We start from the raw sequence: 23052 nt of genomic DNA, 5'->3' as shown, positions 1-23052 counted from the left end.
CTCCAGGGCAAGAGGACTGATACGGCCTTTGTGGAAAAGTTGGCATCTGACATGGGTGTTCAGTGATGAGTGAAATGACACTGAAAGGGTAAAAAAAGGACATTCCAGAGAAAAAAGAGAAAAAAAAATACAAGCAGAGAGGAATGAAAGAATGTGGCTTAATGCAGGAACCCGAAGACCAGAACATAGATGGCATTGTGAGGCTCCAGGAGCCCTCGACAGCTGAGATGACAGATGTTTAGATTGACTCTCGGCTGGGGATCTGCCAGGCACATCCGTTACAAGGACAACAGGGAACAGGGGGGAAGCCCACATATAGGAGGCTGCACCCCGGACGTCGGGTCCCATCTCCATGCTGCCAGGGTCCTGTTTCACTCCCTCGTCAGCTGCCCTCCCCCTCTCTTCTGCGGGTGCTCCAAGCCCTCTCCAGTCACCTCAGCTCTGCTTTCAGCTGATGGCCTGGCTTCCTGGTCTGGAGAAAATGGAAGTCATGTCCATGGCTTCCATCTGGGTGGTTTTTTTTTTTCTTTTAATCTGTCCGTAAACTGAGTTCATTTGCATTTATCCTCTCTTCCTTCCACCCAGCCTGCAGAGAGCCGTGGCTTCTCTTTTCCGCCTGAGGTCTGACTCCCCCCTTCCCCTGGACTGTGCTGCGGGGCATCTTCTCAGAGACCCGCTCCATCAATTATTCCTTCCCTTTCTGACCACTCCACCCTCGCTTCGCTCCTCCTCTCCACATGGAAATATCTCTTCTTGCAAACCCTACAGGGGGTCCTACTAATAACTCTTACCCTGTCTCGCTTTCCTCTCACAGCCAGCTTTCTTAGCTTTACCTCTGCACTTCTTCCTGTCGCCCAGCCTGTGGAACATGGCTTCACCCATAACAGCTGCCTGTGTGAAGGTCATTGTGACTTCCAGGTGATCATAAGTAGTGGGCACTTTCCATCCTTACCCACCTCTCTTTGGTATTTGTCCCTTGATCACCATCCCCTCTCAGCTCCTTGGCCCTCCTCCTGCCTCTCTAGCCGGGCCCTCTCCAGTCTCCTCTGGCCCCTTTTTCTCTGGCTTCTATGACCTGGTCACCCTCAGTCAGGCCCATCCTCAGCCCCCTCCCAGCCCTTGTTACTCCACATGCTCGGCCTGGGTAATGCCCCAACCACCACAACCCCAGCCCCAAACACCAGCCCCCATGCACATGACCTCCTGGTCCCCGAGTGACAGAAACCCCTCTCAAGCATGCTTCAACAAAATGTGGAATTTATTTTATAATACTGGGTTGTGGCATAGAACCTAAGGACCAGAATGCGGCTGGGCCTCAGGCACAATAGAAACCATGGGCTTCCATAGGACAGGGGCTGTGTCATTGACTTTTCTACCCCCATTATCTAGCACGGTGCCAGGCACGTGGCAGGTGCCCCACAAAAATTTGTTGAACTGAACTGGTCATGCTGACAACAATTATATCCCATTGTGTCACTCTTTTCCTTAAAGTGTTCCAATGGCTTTCTACAACCCTCAGCATAAAATCCAAATTTCTTAATGTGGCTTTCAAGGCCCTCATTGGCCCCACCTCCCTGTCCAGCCACATCTCTGGCCACTCAGCCCTCTTGTTTTCACCTCAAAGATGTGCACCCCTCCCTGGAATGGTGGGTTTTTGTTCTCTCTTTCTCTCTCTCTCTCTCTCATTTCTGTGTTGCATTTGCACCTGCTTGTATTAGTTGTACAAGTGCTTGTACTAGCACTGCCATAACAGATTACCACTGGGTGGCTTAAAATGACAGAAATTCATTGTCTCTTAGTTCTGGAGGCCAGAAGTCCAAAATCAAGGTGTTGGCAGGGCCATCCTCCCTCCAACTCCTCTAGAGGAGGATCCATCTTTGTTTCTTCCAGCTTCTGGTGGTCCCAGGGGTTCCTTGGCTTGTGGTAGCATGATTCCAATCTCTGCTTCTGTCCTCAAGTGGCCATCTTTCCTCTGTGCATGTCTGTGTCTTCACATGGTATTCTCCCATTTTATCAAGACCTACACCAGTCTTACTGGAGTAGAGCCCACCCTACTCTCTTGTGACCTCATCTTAACTAATTACATCTACAATGACCCTATTTCCAAATAAGGTCACATTCTGAGCTACTGGGAGTTTGGACTTCAACATTTCTCTTTGGGGGAAGCAATTCAACCCGTAACACTGCTCTTCCACCATTACCCCATATCTCTGTCTAGAATCCTGTCTTCTCTCAACCACACACACACACACACACACACACACACATATCCTGGCTTCCTGCCCACACCCCTATCTGCCTGGCAAATGCTGGTCATCTTTCAAAGTCTTAATCTGAGTTCTGCCTCCTCTGTGAAGCCCTCCCTGACCCCCTCTCCTTGCATCCCTGGCCTCCTCACCTAACCTGCCTCTCTGCAGCCATCTCACTAGGTAGCAGAGGCTCCTTTCCCTGTCTATTCTCTGAGACTGTGGGATCACGTAATGTACCTCGGATAGTAAGACACTTGTTGGCTTCCACCAGAAATGGCATGTAAGACAGAAGGCTTGAAGTCAGAAGGATCTGACTTAGTTTGCCAATTTGTATTCTGAGACTTTGGGATGTAGCACTAGAAATATTTCCTTGAATAAGGCTTGACTGCTATTCTAACAGCAATGTTTGGTATTTGGATAGCCTTTTAGAAGCCTGGGTGGTGTGACCCATTCTGCAAGGCCAGCTCCAGTGCCTCCTCCTCCAGGCAGCCATCCCTGGAAGCCTTCTCTCCGCTTTAGATCTCCAACCCTTTCGCCTGCCCTTCCTCAGGGTACTGATCCCATTGCACCTCCTGTCCTGGATGCACATGTGTGTGCCTCTGCTTCTGCACCAGACTGTGCTTCTTAGGGCAGGGATGGAGGTCTCGACATCCTGGCATCCCCAACAGAAGTTCACAAACTTGGGACCACGGCTGCCTCAGGATCACCCAGGGAGCTTCTTCAAAGATCCCAGGCCCACTGCTGGGGCTGAGTCTGGTCTGAGGCCTGGGAGTCTGCAGTGGAAGGCAGCCAGGCTGCTGAACCTCTGCCTTGGGGCAGGGAATGTTGGCATGTGGCTGAAACAAGTGTGCGTGAGAGGACAATGGCTCACTGCGGGTTTCCTCTTGCCACGTGCAGGTTCATGTGTGCCCAGCTGCCCAACCCCGTGCTGGAGAGCATCAGTGTCATCGACACTCCAGGGATCCTCTCTGGGGAGAAGCAAAGGATCAGCCGAGGTAAGAGAGACGCCTGTTAGGACTGGCTCTGGCTCCGTGCTATGTTCTTTCTGGTATGTTCTCTCACTTCCATACAGACAGAGGCTCCCAGGGCTTTGCTGTCCCTTGATGAACCGGCACTGCCTCGTGTGCTGTGTGAGGTCATCCTAGGCAGGGGCCAGCGGACGTGTATGGGTCCACTGTAGCTCTGGAGACTACTGCCCTCAGTCTTCTCATCTGTAAAATGGGGACATCGATATCTGCCTTACTTCCCTCATTGGCTTTATTCATTCTCCGAGAGGCTCCTACCCAAGGGCCAGACCCCAGTTGCTTCTGAAGTTTCTGCTGTGCCTGCCCCGGGAGCTTGTAGTTCTGCGGAGGAGGCAAATGCACGCAGAGAACTTCACATCCACAACGTGAGGATGACCACATGCTCTGGGGCCTAGGAGTGGAGCTGGCTCAGTGAAAGCACTTTGAAAACTGTTCACTTGCACAGATATGGGGTAATTGTTTGTTAAGGGAGGTGACCAGCATAGTGGTGAGGAGATAGGACTCTGGACCAGCTCCCAGGTTTCCAAGCCTGCCTCTGCCGCTTCCCAGCAGAGTAACCTTGGGCAGTGTCCTTACTTCAGTTGGTTCATCTGTAAAGTAGGGGGAAATAATTCCGTCTACTTTATAGGGTTGTTTGAGGATGAAAAGAACTAATCCAGGTAAGAAGAGTTCTGCCTGGCGCCTAGCACGTGCCTGGTAAGCATGAGGTGTTAGAATCGTCACCACCATCCTCAGCAGTGGGGTTTTTGACTCTAAAATGCACGACTGATGCTGTAAAAAGCTAAATAGCAGCTGCTCCTGGCTCCCGCCCCCAGCCTCTCCTGCCACATCATGCTGTGCGCCCCGGTGGTCCCCCCACCCGTCCTGTGCCGTGTGCTGTATCTCTGGCAAGGAAGCAGATGAAGCTGCAGCCACCCCAATACTGGAGCCAGGAGCTGGGCTGGAGCCAAATCAGCACTCGGAAGTCAGCCTCCGGGAAGGGAAGGCTCCGGACTGGCAAGAGCTGTCTGGGCAGCAGCTGGAACCTGGCCTGAACCGACCTTGGGTGACTGTCTGCTTTCCTCCCGCGTGTGCCTTGGCCCCCTGTACAAAGTCTGTCCTGCAGGATGTCTGCACCGCTGCAGCCAGGGGCCCAGAAACCCCCTCCAGTGGGAGCATGGTCTGTGCTGGCACCTGCTCACTGCCAGGCCCCCCATGAGAAGACCTGAGCCCTCACAGGCTGCAGGCCATGTCCGGACAGTGGCTGTACTGATGAGGCCGGGGTGCTGCAGGCGCTGACCCAGCGCAGGCTGCTAGTGCCAGGACTGGGCTTCTGTCCAGAGCTCCTGGGAGCCGCCTCAGCTTCCCCTTGGAAGACAGCAGCTCTCTTGTTGGGCCGCTCCCTGATGAGGACAGGCATTGAGTGGCAGGACCGGGCTGGGCTCTTTGGGGTCCAGCATGGCTGTGTGAGTGGATCCAGCAGCCCTGGATAGAGGGGAAAGAGGGAGATAGAGAGGAAAGACAGCAGGAGAGGCCCCTGGGTCAGCAGCCTGCTCAAGGATCATATGACCGTCCGTCTGTCCTGAAGGGAAGACTGACCCTCCTCTTCCTGGGGCCTCATTCTGGAGCAGGTGGGAGGGAAGGGTGGGCCACAGGCTCCAGCAGGAAAGCTCTGCTCCTCCTTCCTTCGCTCCCAGTTCCCTGAAGAGGTGAGGCCTGGATAGAAGAGGGGTCAGGAGAGGGCCTCAGAAACTGTGTTAACACTTCATGTCATTGGCGGCCGGTCCACGAAAGTGGGATGTCTATAGACGGTCCCAGTGAAGGGGGTCTGGGGAGCCTGGGCCCTGAGCTCCCTGGCTCTGGCTGTATGGTGTGCAGGGGGTGAGGGGGAGCTGGTCTGAAGCCATAAAACGCTTGGCCGTGGGCAGAGAGGGGCAGCTCACCCCCTGCTCCTTCTGGCCTACATGCGCTTTGTCAGCGCCTGGCTCCCTGTGGGGCAGCAGCTTGGATGGCTCTCTGTCTGGCTTCCCTAAACACTCCCAACAAGGCCTCCCCCTGAGCCCCCACCCCAGGCTTCATCTGAGCTTGTCCTGAGTTTAGGACCAAAGCGGATTTACTGTTTCACACGGGCAGCGTGTGTCTCCTCAAGGGAGGCTCAGCAGAGCCAAAAGCTCTCCGTTAGACCCACCTCGGGGGTAGGTGACTCCTGCACCTGCAAGGCCTGTGCAGCCTAACACGTGCGTCCGAGGAGGACTGCAGCCTCTGGGGCTTCCAGGAGCCCTGGACAGGGAAATGAGAGCCCTGGGTTTTAGAACCTGTGTAGGTCTCAGCAGGTCACAATTTCTCCTGAGCCTTAGGGTCCTCATTTGTGACAAGGAGTAATGGACCTTGTGAGGTCCACAGATGATAATGGAAACACAGACATCAGCTCTGGGTCTGGATCACAGTGAGCTCCCTTCTTTCCCCTTTATCTGCCAGCCAGGGCCGCCTATTATACAACCCAGGGTTATCTATGCGAGTGGCCTCCCTTACAGTTGTGCAGTGCACAGCCTGTGCAGCTGTATCTGACAGCCCTGCTTCAGGGACTCAGGCTCTTCTCAGCTTCTGTCTTATTCCATTCTTTTCATGTTCCTCTGCCTTCTCTCTTGCCTTCATCTTTGGACTTCAGTGGCTGCCCTATGCATATTGAGTGCTTGGTTTTATTGCCTGCCCTTTGTATTCCCTCCCATCCCACACTGACTAAGCACCACCTCTGGGAGAAGTGATGGCCCCATGAGCGGCTAGCCAGGCCAGTTTGTTCTCTGCCCTCCTGAATCCAGACTGTAAATGCAGACGCTAGCAAAAGCAGCCTGTGACAAAAACAAGAGCTGGGAGCTGGGCCACCAGCACTGCGTCACCAGCCTCGGGCAGTGCTGACCTCAGCACCCCAAGGAGACCAGAAAATGGGGGGGGGGGTGCCTTAGACATCCTCAAATATCAAGGGGACCCCAAATGAGGAGAGTTTCCAATATGCAGAGTCGCTCCTCACAATCAGCCATAGAACCTGGAGTTCCCGTTTATACCTACACACATATACACCCCCACATCCACACTTGCCTCCACACACACACACACACGCACACAAGTGTGTGCACAAAAACAAACGGTTTATATGGCTCCTTGCCTGGGGCCCTCAGCACCGATTTGGTGCTTCTTCCTTCCCTTCCTTCGGCCCAGGGCAGGACCGAGCTCCATGGATAGTCCTGCAGACTGCCACCTGCACAAGCACACCCAGCCGGGGGCATGTGGAGTCTGAAATCTAGCCCACGTTCTGCTCGCCAAGCCTCACGCCAAGCGCAGGGCTGTGTCTCACCAGAAAAGAGGGGCACTTTATCAAATGTGCACAGAGCCACCCCTGCGCCAGTGGCCCCAGTGTGTGCATTCTGAAAAGTGAGCTGCTGCCAAGGGCTGTCCAGGCCTCAGGCTCCATGGGAAGGAGCACTCAGGCCCAAGCCAGAGCTGGGCAAAGTATGATCCTTGCTCAGCTGTGACCCCTCCACCCGGGCCTGAGGGTGGTGTCTTGCGGGAAGAGAGGAAGCAAGGGACATCTGGGAACCTGAACCCGGGTGGTCCCAGGCTGGCACTTGACTCTGGGTGAAGCTGCACTGGGGGGAAGTGACAGGATGTGCCCAGCCCAGGGCTCATTACTGGGGAGGAGGGAGGCTGCCACGGAAGTGGGAGGCTCCGGAAGCCTGAGTGTCCTCATACTCGGGAACCGTTTCCGGCTGCTTCTCAGCTAGAAGTCCCCACAGCCCCCTCCCTTGGAAAGCAGCCCCTGGGCATGGTGCTCACACCATCCCCTGCAGACCTCTTTCTGCACAGGTGAGCTCAGCAGGGCCAGAACAGATAAAAACCTTGCCCAGGTCACAAACCTGGCTGAGGACTCGATCTCCTGATCATGATCCTGCTCAAGATTTCAGCACATGCTCATCGCCTGCCTAGGAAGAAAGCAGAGATGACAAACTCATCTACACGTCTCCCAGGGGACCTTGAGGGGTCTGGGCTGACCTCGCAGCCTTGCATCCCTGGCTTGGCCCTGGCGCCCTCATTGGAGCAGGGCCTGCACTTAGGGGCCCCTGGGCTACATGATTTACACACACGCCCATGTGGGCCTCACGTGCCGGGGCAGAGCAGCAGAGTCCTGACTCTCTTCGGAAGGGCTTGTTGACAGCCTGGTGCTCATCTGGAGGCCTGTGACGAGTCTGCTGGGCCACTTTTCAGGGTTTCTTCTGGGGGCCATGTAGTGTGGCATTTGTTCCCTATTGTTATCAGAGCTCTTCCTACATTTTGGAAATTGATGCCTTTTTACTCTTCTAAAATGTCTTTAAATCTTCAAAAAGATTTTTTGAGGTGGAATGGGACTACCCCCTACAAGTGTGCCTGGTTTGAGAGCTCGGTCCTCTGAGCAAGAAGGGATCATGGACAGGAGTCAAGGATCCTGGTCCTGGTCCTGTGTTTGCCGCCCCTGATTGTGTGAGCTTGGGCAAGCCCCTTAACCTCTCTGTGCCCTCTCCCCTCCCCGTAAGATGTGTGTGTCATGTTTGTCTCTTGGCATATGGAAAGTTATGAGGCTCAGATGAGATCTTGTGGTTGAAAATACAGAGAAACTTGCTGCCTGTCAGCGCCCTTCTATTGCACGGCAGAGAAGGAAGCTGGTGGGTGATTAAGTTTTCTTGCTTATTGTGTTTGTCTCGTTGATTTCCTCCTGCCTGGCATTACTAAGAAAAGCTTTCTTCCCAGTCCTCTGGAGGCCAGGGGGCAGTGGGGAGCCCCAGATTCCTGCAGGCTGCCCCGACTCTGGGCCTGATGCCTGCAGATCGGATCCCCCAGAGCCAGCAGACTTGCTGTACCTATACATAACTCCAGCAATACCAGCTTCACCGTTCAGACCCTTGGGGCTCGAACCCCCCTGCCCGCTAGCCCACATCTCACGAGCACTCGGGCCGCTGCAGGTGCTCAGAGCTCCTGTGGAGGTCTCAGAGCTGTTCCCGGGACCAGTGAGGGAAAGGGGCCTGTTACCTCCACACTGAGTCCAGGCCCTCCCTCTGCTATTGGACCCTGTTGCCATGGCTCTATCACTGACCCCTCATCAATCCCTTGGTATTGGTATCCCCATTTTACAGCTGAGAAAACTGAGGTTCAGACTTGTCCAAGGCTGCCCAGAAAATAAATGGCAGAACTAGTCCTGTGCCTTTTCCTTAATGGGTCCAGTTCATGCCTTTCGGATGCTCCCCTTCCTGGGTAGGCATAAGCCCAGTCAGGAAACAATAAAATACTCATCCTGGAGGCTGCTAGGCTCTGAATAGCCAGGGACAGGGGGCCAAGCTTCAGAGGAAGCCCATGGTGGCGTTGCTGGATTCTCAGGGCCCGCACAGTCGTCCTGGGGAGAAAGTGCCTGGCGTTACTGACGTGGCAATTTGATAGCAGCTTGGCAGAGCGTGCAGAATTTGCAAAAGCAGCAGGATGAATAGGAGGCCTCTGTGCTTATAAAATCCTAGAAAGGCTTCCTGGAAGCCCGTCTGCGTGTCCTCAGGCAGGATCAGACTTCACATAGGCACCCCGAAGCATTTAAGATGGGAGGCCTCAGGCTTCTTTCTCGCTGCCTGCAACGGCTTCCTTGTGTCTGATCTCCATCCATCCTGGTATACTCCCCACCCTCACCCCTCACACCTCGAGTCTTAGAAGTAGGGAATTGTGAACTGAGAAAGGAAGCACGGAGATCTTCCAATCCAACCCCCTGGCTTGACAGGCAGACAGACCAAGGACCAGAGAGGGGAGGCTGCTTGCCCAAGGACACACAGCAAGTTAATGGCTGAGCGGAAACTAGAGGTGAGCTTTCCCAGGCCAGTGCCCCTCAGGTGACCCCTTCAGAGCACAACATCTCATGGAAACTGGTGCTTACAAGGAGCTCTTTATAAAAGGGCAGAGCAATAGGAACAGCCAGGTCACACGCAAACAATTTCACCTGCATCCTCTTCTTCGATTGGATCCTCACAATGACCCCGTGGTGGGGTCTGGCGGGTTCCCATTCAGAGAGCAGAAAAAAACTGAGGCCTGGAGATAACGTTCACTGTCCCCTGATATAAAAGGCAGAACAGGGCTCACGTGTCAGTTCTGTTCACAAATCCTGATAGAGCACCTACTGTGTGCCGGGCGCTGTGCTGGGTGCAGGGCAAGTGGAGAAGGATGAGTGCCGCCCGCCCTGCCGGCTCCCAGTGCAGTGGAGGGACTCAGCCTGGTGACTTCCGTGAGTGAGCAGAGGGACAGATGTCTCCCTGAGCACTGTGAGAGAACTGAGGGGCACCTGACCCAGCGTGGGGACAGGAACGGGCAGGGGGCCGTCCTGTTCTGCCGCACTGACCTGGTGCTGTCACTCTCCCACCCCACCCCGAGCTGGGGGCTGGTCAGATTGCGGGGACTTGTCCTTACCCCCTCCATGCTGTGGCAGCAAAGCCGCCTCCTGCCAGGCTGGTGCCCTCAGGGTTGGAGAGTTTGGAGCTTGGGAGCCTCTTCTCTCCCCTGCAGCTTCACAGGCCCCTTAGCTTCCCCAGCCCCGGAGGGGTGGCTGGAGTGCCAGACTTGGGGTTGAAGACCTGAGTTCTGGTCCTGACTCTGACCCCATCGCTGCCGTGCCCTCTCTGAGCCTGCATTTTCTTGTCAGTAAAGAGCCCAGTGCTGGCGGCTCTGGCTGCCCAGCAGGCTTTGAGCGGCTGATGTGAGCCAGGGTGCCTCTGTGAACACCAAAGTGTGCTGCACAGGTGGGAGGGAGCAGCCACGCTTTTCCCAGCAGCCCTCCCCAGGCCTGCACACTGCAGCTAAAATCCTTGTCAGGCCAGATCTGGGACTAGGTCTTGGCAGAGTGCCAGGGGCCTCTGAGCCCTGCTGTCCTTCCAGTTACTGGGAGGGCAAGCCTGCTGGTTCCAGGTGCCAGAGCAGCAGAGCTGTGACCTGTTTTCCAGGGTGGAGTTGGGACGGGGGGTCAGGTGGCCTGATTTTCTGAGCCGTCTGGTATCCTTGCTGTCCACAGCTCTGAGGGACTGCTTTTGGTAGGTGAGAGCCACCCTCCACCTGGCTGTGCTGAAGGGAAGGTTGAAAATAGGCGGGAGCCCTCCCTGGGCACAGAGGAGGGGAGGGGCACAGGCTGCAGGCTCACCTGGGGCAGGAATGCGCGGGGCCTCCGGGCTCTGTGGGGCTGCTGGCTGGGCCAGTGAGCTGGGGAGGGGAGGGCAGGGAGGCAGGGAGGCGGCCAGGCACAGGCGGCGGCCCTCTTGTACTGTGCAGGGAGCCCAGGGCCTGGGTGATGGGATCCAGTCCAGTCCTGGCTCCACCCTTTGCCGGCTGTTTGACTCTCACCTCATCTCTGAACCTCAGTTTCCTCCTCTGGAAAGTGGGACTGATACTCCTCACTTTGCCTACCGCAGAGGGTGTCATGAGGGTGAAATGAGACCATGATGTGAACGTCTTGCCAGCCGGAGCAACCATTGAACTTGGGCTTGGAGAGCTGGGTACCTGTCCCACCGGCTGCCTCCTACAGGCAGGGTGGTCTCGGCTGAGTCACTGGGCGACCATCTCTAGGTGGCACTAACAACGCCCTCACCTTGTTACTAGGCAGAGCTTGGCCCCCGAAACACTTTCCTGGGCCTGTCCCTTAATGGAGAGGGCCCCTTTCCTTGAATGTGAAGACCAAATGGGAATAATGTTACTAATAACTAGCATTTACTGAGCAGCTTTGTGCTAGGCTCTGAGTATTTAGTCCTTGTAATTGTATTAACTAAGTACTGTTAGTAGGCCCATTTATAGATGGAAAAACACTGACTCGGAAGCACTGAGTAACTTGCTGAAAGCCAAATAGTGAAAATGCAGAAGAGCTGGAATTTGAACCCAGATCTGACCCCCAAGACCATGTTATTTCTACTGACCTGGCTACCTCCCCAAACCCCAACCCTGTACCCAAAGGCCCCTCCCCCTGACTGTCCCTCTGCCGACAGGGTATGACTTTGCAGCTGTCCTCGAGTGGTTCGCTGAGCGGGTCGACCGCATCATCCTGCTGTTTGATGCCCACAAGCTGGACATCTCTGATGAATTCTCGGAAGTCATCAAGGCCCTCAAGAACCACGAGGACAAGATGCGGGTGGTGCTGAACAAGGCCGACCAGATTGAGACGCAGCAGCTGATGCGGGTGTACGGGGCCCTCATGTGGTCCCTGGGGAAGATTGTGAACACCCCAGAGGTGATTCGGGTCTACATTGGCTCCTTCTGGTCCCACCCCCTTCTCATCCCCGACAATCGGAAACTCTTTGAGGCCGAGGAGCAGGACCTTTTCAGAGACATCCAGAGTCTGCCCCGAAACGCTGCCCTGCGCAAACTCAACGACCTCATCAAGAGAGCCAGGCTGGCCAAGGTGAGGCTGCCCCCTGGGGAGATGGGCAACAGAGGTGGGGCTCAGGGTTTGGAGTGGGACAGTCAGCTGCAAGAACTGAGGGCTGCTGCCTGCAACCCTGAGCTATTGCCTGCCCATACGAGAGTGTCCTATAACTACTGCATCGTGAGCATCAGGCTTGCCAGCTCTGGCAGCTGGGGGACAGGATGGTGTGGTGGTGATGGGATCATGGGCCCTGATGTCAGATGGCCAGATTGGAGCCCAACTCCACTGTCTACTAGCTATGTGATGCCAACCCCAGCAAGGCCTCAGTCTGTGCACAGCTATAAAGTGAGAGGCTTGTTGGAGGATGATGTAGAGTAAAGAATGTGAAAGCCCTCATGACAGCACCTGGCATCGTCAGAAGTGTTCAGAATGTTAGCTGTCGTTACTGTCTTCTTCATCATCAACATCGTCACCAGCATTACCAGCCCTGTTACTGCCTTGACCTTAACCTGCCCCTAATCCCGCCTTTCCCACGCGATCTAGGAAAACAGCTCAGTGCTGCAACCATCGTGTGAGCGAGAGGGTGGAGACAGAAATTATTTCAGAAGTAGGAGCAGGAGAAGAGGAGGGATTTATGGGAGGAGATGGGGTGAGAGTCACTCTAGAGTGAACGAACGAATCAAAGTTCTTGATCCGAAGGTCTCTCTCTGCCTGTCTCTCAGGTCCATGCCTACATCATCAGCTCTCTAAAGAAGGAGATGCCCTCCGTGTTTGGAAAGGAAAACAAGAAGAAGGAGCTGGTGAACAACCTGGCTGAGATTTATGGCCGGATCGAGCGGGAACACCAGATCTCACCTGGGGACTTTCCCAATGTGAAGAAGATGCAGGTAACCAGGGTCTGGGGCTCCAGGACAAGGGACAATGTCACATGAGCTGGCTGAGCAACCCGAGTGTGGAGTAGGCCACCCTTGGATGCCCCAGACCAGAATCAGAAGGTGGGAGATGGCCCTAGGTCTGTCTTCCCTACTGGGCTGTCGCCCAGCAGGTGTCATATGTGGACCTGGGGAGAAACACCGAGCCCCAGCGCCCCCAGTGGGCCAGGGGTGTTACATGGTGGTTGGGGTCTGATACCTCCAGTTTATGACTTTCTCCGATCGCAGCCACCACAGGCTTGGAATCCTTGCCATGTGATGTGAAATTGGACAAGTCACATGACAAAGGTGTTCCAGGCCCTCAAGTGTGTAACTTAACCTCCAGGTTCCCGCTTGGGAGCAATTTGGGACACAAGCCACAGAAGAGAGGTGTCTGCAGAGGAGCTTGCCATTTTGGGGGCATATTGTAGGCCCCTTTCTTGGACCAGGGCGCATCACACATGGTTTCTCATGTTATTCCCCACATCAGTCCTCTGAGGGAGGCATTGTCACCCTCTGGTTACAGATGAGCAAACTGAGGTTTACAAAGGTAACTAACCTTTGTAATTAATTGCCTGCAGTTTTCTGAGTGTAGTGTTCACATCGGCTGCTAGTTAAAGCCGGGAACTGTCCTCATGGTCCAAGCAGGAAACCACAACATACTAACTGGATCCGCTCTGAGCCTCTGTCTCTTCACCTGTAAACTGAGGCTCCGGAAGCACCCGCCTCATATGGATGTTGTGAGCATCAGTGAGATAATATTTGCAAGGCACTTGGCACAGAGCCTGCCACGGACTGTGCCCTGACAATGCAGTGGCAAATTAGGTAAGATGTCGCCACTGGGGGAACCTGGGTGGTGAGGTACAGGACCTACCTGTGTACAATTTTTGCAAATCTTGTGATTCTGTAATTATTTTAAAATAAAAAGTGTTTAAGAATTAGGGAATTAGAGAAAAAAATAGCAGCTGATGCAGTAGTAATATTGTTTTTGCTCTTGTTGCTGCTTTTGGTGTTTAGCTTGGGAACCAGTTTCTCAGTTTAAGACTAGGGTTTCATGGGGCTGACCCCATGGCCAAGTGGTTAAGTTTGTGTGCTCCACTTCGGCGGCCCAGGGTTTCACTGGTTTGGATGCTGGGTGCAGACCTAGCACCACTCATCAAGCCATGCTGAGGTGGCGTCCCACATAGCACAGCCAGAAGGACCTACAACTAGAATATACAACTGCGTACTGGGGGGCTTTGGGGAGAAGAAGAAGAAAAAAACAAAGACTAGGATTTCAGAACATCACAATAGTCCCAATTGGGCATTTTCAGTTTCCTGTCTGATAATATAAATAGAAAAAAATAAACATTCAAAGTATACATTTGTTCATATACCTAACAAACAAAGTATGCATTCGTTCATATATCTAATTAGAGCCAATCACTAATTTCAGAATTACTTTAACGTAATTTGGGTCTCTCAATCAGCTGTGGCTTGGAAAACTTTAACTTTTAGTTTCTCTTTCTGTTAAGAATGTAATGATCTGTAAGCAAACATTTGGGAAGATGACATTTGAAAGGGACCATTTTTTGATGTGAGGAATCCTTTCACAACATAAATGATTTCCCTTTCTCATTTATTTGTCAGTCTGATGGTAGGTTCTGTAGGTAGGTAGCTGAATCGATAACGTAAATGGCTGTCTTATGGGCAAATGGGTGGGGTGATGGGAGTACCCACTGTGCCCCCTGGAAAATATTGGGACCCTTACTTGGGAGCCCACCAAACACACCTAGATATGGACAGACTAGGAGAGATGCGAGGGACCTTGACAGGTTATGCCTGAGGTTCTGCCCTCCACACCCCCCCCCCCAGCCCCCACCTGCCTCCGTGGTTCAGCCCTTCCCTGGAAGGGAGGTGAGAAATGCCCAAGCTAACACTTGCTCTTGAAATGTAGCTGTGGGTGTCGTCTGAATTTTTCTGCAGTGAGCTCCATGTGCTTGTCCTTGACACTGTCCCCTGGGCACTGGCCTCTGCCCAGCATCCTGAGATTGCTGTGGCCAGAGCCAAGGCAGGAGCGGAAAGCTCTCACCTTGTCACTATGGAGGCCAAGGAGAAGCTGGGTATTCCAGACGCAGGACCTTTCAAAATTGCAAAGATGTGCAAAATGGAGCCTATTTCTTTTGCTGTGTGGTGTGAGTGTTGTGGGAAGGCAAGGAGGGGAGATTTCACAAAATCTGCATGTCTGCTGTGTCTACTATGTCAGAACCCTGGGGCAAGAAGCTGATATTTGCAAACTCTCTCCAGGTAACTCCAGTGATCATCCTGATTAAGAACTGCTAATTTGGGAATGACCCTTGGCTTCTATTATGACTTATTTTTAGTTGCCTATACCTCAGTTTTTCATTCCCTAAATGGGGATAGAATGTGGTTTCCCTCCCTCAGAAGGGTGCTGGGGGTGCGAGTGAGATAATGTCATGAAGGCATTCTCAGGGTTTTCAAGTGTAACCTCCTTAATAAAGGAGAGAGACACACATGCCTAGTCTCAGAGGGGCAGAGATTCAAGAAGCATGCAATAGCCAAACGTAACTTAAAGAGAAATTTAATTATTTGCCTTCTAGAACAACATTAAAGAGAATTCAAATGATGAGTCAAACCAATATATGTCAAATTTCCATTTCTTCCCCCATCCCTGCAACTGTTCCACTCTCTCCTGACAAATTCTGCCTGGAGCCAATGTGCCTTTTTCTTCCTCCTCTCTCATATCTTTTTTTATTTTGTGATGTGGATCAGCTTAGCCTCCGGGCCAAAGGGCTATGGACATTCCAGCATTAGTAGAAGGCAACGTCCCCACTAAGGGGAAGGATCTTCTTTCATTGTCTTTATCCTCACGTTCTGTTCTCTCCCTCTTCCCAGGACCAGCTGCAGGCCCAGGACTTTAGCAAATTCCAGCCACTGAAGAGCAAGCTGCTGGAGGCAGTAGACGACATGTTGGCCCACGACATTGCCCAGCTCATGGTGCTGGTGCGCCAGGAGGAGACACAGCGGCCCGTCCAGATGGTGAAGGGTGGAGCGTTCGAGGGCACTCTTCATGGTCCCTTTGGGCACGGCTATGGGGAGGGGGCCGGGGAGGGCATCGATGATGCTGAGTGGGTGGTGGCCAGGGACAAGCCCATGTATGACGAGATCTTCTACACCTTGTCACCGGTGGACGGCAAGATCACAGGTGCTAATGCCAAGAAGGAGATGGTCCGCTCCAAGCTGCCCAACAGCGTGCTGGGCAAGATCTGGAAGCTGGCTGACATCGACAAGGATGGCATGTTGGATGATGAGGAGTTCGCACTGGCCAACCACCTCATTAAGGTCAAGCTGGAGGGGCATGAGCTGCCCAATGAGCTGCCTGCGCACCTCCTGCCCCCATCCAAGAGGAAAGTCACTGAGTGATGAGGGACAAGGGGTGGTTCAGAGCAGGCAGGTGTTAGAGGAAATGAGGGAGGTGATGAGACACACACACACACGCGTGCACGCGTGTGCAGATCTTGAGAACTGCAGTGCAGATGAGAGAGGACAGTGATCCCCAGGTTTCCAGGCTGATCTTTGTTTGGACGCATCTACAGGTTCTCAGCATTGGTAGAAGCACGAGGGCACTCCCAGGGTCGCAAGTTTCAAGCCTAGGTCTCCATCCCTCTCTCCCTCCCGTCTTCCGCTACACAGAGACCTGCTTTCTCCCGGAGAGGCAGTTCACTTGCCCACAGATGGCCCACCCACCTCCAGATTTCCTGGACTCTGAGCAGATGGAAAGGCTTTTCACTTCATAGGCAATTCACGTTGTTTTCTGTGCTCGCTCCCCCTCTTTGGCTTCCCAATGTGAAATCTGCTCCGGGCCTGGGAAATGAGGGAGGCGAGGAGGGAAGCATCCTCGGGGAACCAGGTCCCAGTCGTGGAGTTCATGGCCCTGAGCTGTTTTTTCCAAGACTTAGGCTCTGTCTGCCTCAACAAACCTGGCTTTGAACCCTGTTGGCACTTCATTTGAAAGAATCCCAGTGAGGGAGGGAGAAGAGAAAAAATTGACAGGAAAGAATGCAAAGAAACTGTCCTCTAATCCTCTACTCAGAGCCGATCAAGGTGGTTTTATTCCAGATTTTGTGAGATTCATATTCTTTCCACCCGGCCTCTGATGTTTGGAGGCTCATACTCAATTACATGTATCCAGACCCCGCCGTGAGCCAGGAACCGTGTTAGGCACTTTATGTACATTATCTACGTGGCCCTCGCTCCCCGCAGGGAAGTATGCCTTAGTCCCCCTATTTTGCAGATGAGGAGCCCGAGTCTCAGACTCTAAGTGACCTTCCCAACATCACAGCTCACACGTGATGGAGAGAGGATTCAAAGCCAGGGGTTCAGAGTCTTCCCTCTGCTGTGACAATGTGTGCAGGATTCCAGCTCTGCTAGCCCATGACGAATCATGGAGAACAAGCCAAGCATGCAGGTCCCCTCAGCCTCCCACAACAGGCTGGTGCAGGAGAAGGGCTAGGCAGCATTTGGTGGGCCTTCAGTCTGGCCATCTGTCACATCACAGAAGCAAACCGTGCCTTCTGGCTGTGTGCCTCACATCCCTAAAATTGCAGAAGTCCAACAGCGCCAGCAGGAGAGTGGGCCGGCCTGCTGGATGATGTTCGAGTCTGTCTCTGCTCCACCTCCCACCAGTAGCCTGAATCATCCAGCTCCAGTGCAGCCACCAACTCTTAGCAAGTGGGACCTCGTGCTGAATCTCAGAAGGCCAACTTGAGAGCTCTGAGGTCTTGTTCCTTGCAGGACCCCCAGTGACCCTGCAGTGTCCTTGGCAAATCCCCACCATTCTCAGTGCCCCACTCCCTCCTTCATAGTCTCTCCCTTGCTTCGTGGCCACTGAACTGGTCACTTTGTATGGTATGCTTCTAACTGTGATGGAAAACAAAAACAAGTATAACTTATTTTATATCTATGTTGAGACTATAGAGAATATTCTATGTATCTATGTGCTCACTACTGCAGTGCGTTTGTCATTAGTATTCTTGTTAATATATCACATTTATCCTTTGGTACCCACTTGGCCACAAAGCATCATTCCAGGGGAGGCTGAGGGAGAGGGGTTGGGTTCTTACTGAGGGTTTCTCCTGGCATCTTTGGCAGAGGATTGGTCTGCCCATAGCCAGCATCCGCCAGTAGCATCCCCTTGGCCTGGTGCCTGTCCAGGCCCAGTGACTATCCAGGCTGACTTCATGGAACCATTGCTTCCTGGAAATCTCGAGTGGAGATGGTCCCCAAACCTTAGGGCTTCCTTCTGCATCCACACATTGCTTTTTCACATGTAATAAAGCCTTCTTCAAATAGAGCGTCAAGCCCAGCAAAGGGACCATTTCTTAGCTCTACGCCTTTCTTTGAGCTAAAGGAGAAATTGGAAGGAGACAGCAGAGGAAGGTGTAGTTTCTGTCTTTTTGTTTTAGAAGAAAGAGGGGTGTCTGTTAGTCCCCTCGCCGCACCCGCCCCCCCCCGCCACTTCATGCACCACCTTCCTGCCTTACGTCTCCCTGCCTGTCTTCCCTCCCTTCTTCAAGACTCCACCCCAGAGAGATCTATATGGCATGAGAATTCCATGATGACACTTCTCCCATCTCCCAAGAAAGAGGAAATAATGCTTGAGGCTCCTCTCAATGGGTGAGGGGACAGTTGAGGACTACTTTCTCTGGGACTGGCCCTCTGACTCTTGCTGCCTTGACCTACTGACCTTGTATAGAGGCCTAGGGAGACCTCATGCCTCAGCCTGGAAAACATTTAATCTGGAAAGCAGAGACTCGTCGTGGCAGTCTCACAGGCAAGAATCCCTCGAGACCCCACTGTCCTGTCTCTCCCTTCCCCACACCACTTAGCCTGGGCCACAGAAATCGTCAGACAGGAAGAGCGACACCCCACACCCCTGCCCCAGCAAAGCTTGCCCCCGGCGCCTAAAAGCTAAACTGTGACCAAGTCATTGTGTCCAGGTGCAGGGGACCCTGCTGGCGATGCAGGACCTGACCTCAATTTGCAGAGTGCTGAGAGGTTGCCCTGAGTCACCCCCACTCCTATTTATGCTCTCTGTTCCAAGAGCCTACATTTATGTGTTAGCTGGTCAGAATCAGCAGAGCTATCTGGGGAGAACAGGCTTCTTTATTTCCCCTATGAGATACTAACTGGCCTCCATACGTATTCAATCCTTTATTCTTTAGTTTGTCCATCCATCCACCCATCCATTCTTTCTTTCACTCAGAAGATACTGAGACCCTCTGGCAGGAAAGGCCCTAAGGTGAAGATAGCAATTCATCCATTGAGATATTCAAAAATACTTAATAGATGCCATCTGTGCAGGAGGGACAATTCTAGATGGATCAAATCAAGTTCCTGCTGTCAAAGAGCTCACAACTTCATAGGGAAGTGAGGCATTTATACAAATATTGACAATACAATGAGGGACCATGACAGGTTCTGGGCAGCAAAGTGCAGGCAGAGCGAGGGCTCGTGAGAGACAGAAATAGCTTCCACCTGGGGAGAAGGTGGTTGGAGAAAGCCTGGGATAAAGATGTGGTACTTGAGCTGAACCTGAGAAACCTTTTGGGGTCCGCTCTTGTGCCTATCATCTCACCCTCTCATCCAAGGAAGATAGGCAGCGTTTTTATACAAAAGTAAACACACAGCATTCCCAGCCTGCAGAATCATGACTGACGGAGAAGCTCTGATGTATTTGAGGAAAAGCGTGATTAGAATTTTGCCTCTGGGGACTGTGCTGGTTTTTCACAGGCCATTTTTAAGTAAAAGTTTTATCAGTATCTTGAAAGTTGAAATTTTCAGTGCCCAGAAGAAAAGAAAATGGTAATGGGCGATGTAGGTTATCCTGGTTGCAGCGATGAGGGGAATGGAAGGATGTGGGGGCGCGTGCTCCCCTCAACCTCCCACTGAAGGGAATTAGTGCTGTTCACCACATTTTGGTTTCCTGGTCCTTCTGGCACAGGGAGGATTGGATTTGCCACCTCCTAGAAGTTAAGCGAGCCCTGTGCCTTGCTTTGGTTGGTGAAATACGAGTGTAAACAACATGTCCCTTCTTTGCAAGTGTACCATGTTCTGCTTTTCCCGCTTCGCCAGGAATGCATGTGGGAGCAAGTGTGAAGATGGAGCCCACGTCTCTGGGACACTTTGCAATCCCTTCCCCCTTCCCAGTCTGCACTGGACAGGTGACATGAACAAGATACAAACCCCAGTCGTTTTAATTTTAAGCCGCTGATAGTCATGGGTTTTAACCCATGTGGGCATAACCTAGATTATCATAATCAAAATACCTAGTCAGTTCTTCCAGTAGTTTAAGACTACCATTGGAGCAAGTGTAAAGGAGAGAAAGTCTCCCAGGAGTCTGAGTTCCTGCCTCCTGAAGAACCAAGTCCACCTGAGGAGGAAGGCATTGGAGATGTAACAAAATCGCTTCGTGTCTGAGCCATATTCTGCAATAGCACTTTTTTTCTTTTTTTCAATTGTGTTAAAATACACATAACATAAAATTCACCATCTTAGCTGTTTTTAAGTGTACAGTTCGGTGGTATTAAATGCATTCACATTGTCACGAACATCACTTTTTAAGCTGGAGAACTTTGCACTGATGGAGTCAAACACTAATAGGGTCTGTCTCCTTTCTGCAATAATACAGACACTGGGGATTGACTGGGCATTTGTCTGCCTAAACCCTAAACAGAGCGTGTACAGGTCAGAAAGAGGAAGACTACAATTCCCAGACTCCCTTGCAGCCAGGTTCAGGATGTGATTTCAGGTCCTGCCAACCAGATATACTCATGGGAGAGTTTGCTGAAGCCCATCAAGCCAGGGGCAGACCCAGCAGCTATAACAACAGCTTCCTGGCTTTGCAGCCTCCTCTATACTCAAGGAGCCAGAGGTCTTGTTTGTGAGGTCAGTTGAAGCAGGGGCCTGCACTAGTGACAACACTGTAAGTGACCTTGTGCCACCTGGCATTTGCCCTCCTAACTTTGGTGCCCGATGTACAGAGGGGACCTAGGCAGTAGCAGGGGAGTCTTTGTGGAGCGAGGTGTGTGTGTGTGTGTGTGTGTGTGTGTGTGTGTGTGTGTGTTGGGAGGCTACATTGAAATGGTTCTTACTGGATAAGTCAGGAGGAAAGGGTATGGCAGTGCTTTCCAGAGAGAATGATGGCTGGGGAATTTTCAAAGGAATAATCCTTTTCTAAAGATCCAGAGGGTATGCTTGTGTGCACTTAGAACATTTGAGACTATAAAATAAGGAAATGTTAAAAGTAGCAGTTCTATCTCCTCCCTTAGAATTTCAGGAAGGGCGGTTCCCCCACCCCCACCCCAGGGAACATCACTGAAGCATAATGGAGGCAACCGTGGCCTGAGGGCAGGTCAGCATGTCACACCATTCCCACACAGCATTACTTGGAGAAGAGACCGGAAGTTCAGGGACAGGGGAATCAGTCAGGCCACCTGAAAACCAGCACCAGGATACACCACATGCCTCTCTGTGGCTCCATTTATTTTCCCCTAAGTCAGGATCATTTCAATCTTTCGGAGATACCGTGAGGACACAAGGAGACAGTAGATGGGAAACTCGCTGTTAACGTAAACACCCTGCACACGGAGTTTTGTTGGCATATGCTAGAAGAGGAGCAGTTCAGGGAAGAGGCGGGAATCCTGCTGATGGGAAGGAAGGAAAGCAACCAAGCCCCAAAAGGCACAGAGGGAAAGAGAATGGAAGAGATGTGGCGGCTCTGGGAGGAGCAATGCTGACAGAGAGTGAACACCTGAAAGGTGCTGGGGGCCCGGAGAATACCTGTGGGTACCTGCAGGCCCTGGCCTACTGTGGCCTCCTCACCTGGCTAAACACACAGCCTTGCGTCCTTGCCTGGTCTCCCAGCCACCATGATCTGGTGCTGACGTGGGCTATGAACACTCAAGGTGCCCTCACTGGGGAGAGCTTGGAGGGTGCATGACAGCCTGGCTCCAGTGCAGGCCACCTAGGAATGTCATAGGTAATAGGAGATCCTCCAGTGCACTGAATGCACGGCCCAGATGCCACATGTTTATCTTCACTCACAAAGTTTCAGAATCACGCTCCTGTGTGACGTAAAGTCTCCTTTTCTGCCAGCCAGTGTCTTTTCAGAGCATTTCTTCATCCTTTCTAAGACAAGGAGCTAAGGCAGTAGCAAATGCCAGATCAGTGTAATGAAGAAAGGACCCTCACTGCATCCCAACCCCATCAGGGGATGGGACTGGGATTTGATTAAGCTTTGGGAGAATCTCAGATTCACTCGCAGAATGATGACACTGGTGAAACCTGACTTCAGTTCAAGTTTCCTCGCTCACAGGCCACTTCATCTCCTGTCCCTCTTTCTCTTGCTCTCCTTCCCACCCCCTTCCAGGATGTCAGAGGATCACCTCTCCCCAACGGGGTGTTCTGTCCTCTCCAGGCTGGCGATGCACACACACCCATGAACATACATGTGTACACACACCCCATTCCCATGATCCATGTCTGTCCCATCCCACGGAACTGGGTCTTGCTATGGGATCGTTGACTGATCTGAGGAACCAAGAGTCTGCATATGTGACCATGGGATCTGTTGCTGCTGCCATGACTTCAGTCACAGGTATGAGCTTAGCAGGAGCCCAGTGGGAGAGAGGTTCCTGGCAATCTGGCCGAGAAGAAGGTGAGAGATTCAGGATCAGGCAGGTGTTGGGAGACGCCACCATGCAGGCACCTGCTCATATGCAGGCTTCCCCTCTGGATTTTATCTACTTCCTAAATGCCTCCACAGCTTTCTTGGCAGTACAAGGCAATTCCCCTCATTCCAGAAAACCCTACTTCTCAGGAACACGCCATGGAATGAAAAGATATAAGTCACTGCAGGGAAGTCAGCTGGTGCTTCTTGCCCCGAGCAGAGCAACTGTCCAGGCCCCAGAGCAGATGCAGCTTGTCCTTTTGATACCCTGGCAAGTCCAGCAGCCACAGGAAGTGAGGCTTGAGATAATGGAAGCCCTGAACTCTGCAGTGACATTTCCTGGAACTCCTTGAGATGAAGAGAAAACAAGCAAACTGACTCCCAGCTGCAGCACTTGGCCAGATGTCACTCCTCAGCCCCAGGGATTGACTGAATGTCTAGTTTGGAATCAGGTCTAGTGGTCTGTGTAAAGAAGCCCCCCTTTAGGCACCGAGGATTTCAATCACGCTACCTTGACAGGATAATGAGAAAAATCCTCAAGCCAGGATTTTCTAAGACCCAATTCAAATTCTTTCCCCAAGCAAGTGTGACACCTCCACCTCCACCATCATCACCTCCATCTGCACATCCCTGGGGCTTTGGGATCTCCATCTGCCTGCTGCCACCATATAGCACTGTCATTCACATGCTTGTTTAATTCGGCCATCCAGATAATAAGCTCCTTAAGGCATGGAACGTGCTTAGCACCGTGCTC

General features: G+C 52.5%; 1 protein-coding gene across 1 annotated transcript in view; it reads left to right on the top strand.

The window, feature by feature from the left end:
• The window catches only part of EHD3 (EH domain containing 3), a 29344-nt gene extending 11713 nt beyond the window's left edge, over positions 1-17631 (top strand). The window contains exons 3-6 of the mRNA XM_070574173.1: positions 3147-3244; positions 11281-11693; positions 12380-12544; positions 15464-17631. Of these exons, the coding sequence (XP_070430274.1) occupies positions 3147-3244; positions 11281-11693; positions 12380-12544; positions 15464-15991 (1204 nt within the window). The 3' untranslated portion in view covers positions 15992-17631. The remainder of the gene's footprint in view (positions 1-3146; positions 3245-11280; positions 11694-12379; positions 12545-15463) is intronic.
• Positions 17632-23052: the final 5421 nt, after the last annotated feature.

Source organism: Equus przewalskii, chromosome 14 (genome assembly GCF_037783145.1).
Source record: "Equus przewalskii isolate Varuska chromosome 14, EquPr2, whole genome shotgun sequence".
In the NCBI taxonomy this organism is placed as follows: Eukaryota; Metazoa; Chordata; class Mammalia; order Perissodactyla; family Equidae; genus Equus; species Equus przewalskii.
Note: the sequence above shows the minus strand (reverse complement) of the source record. Positions and strands in the feature narration are given on the sequence as shown.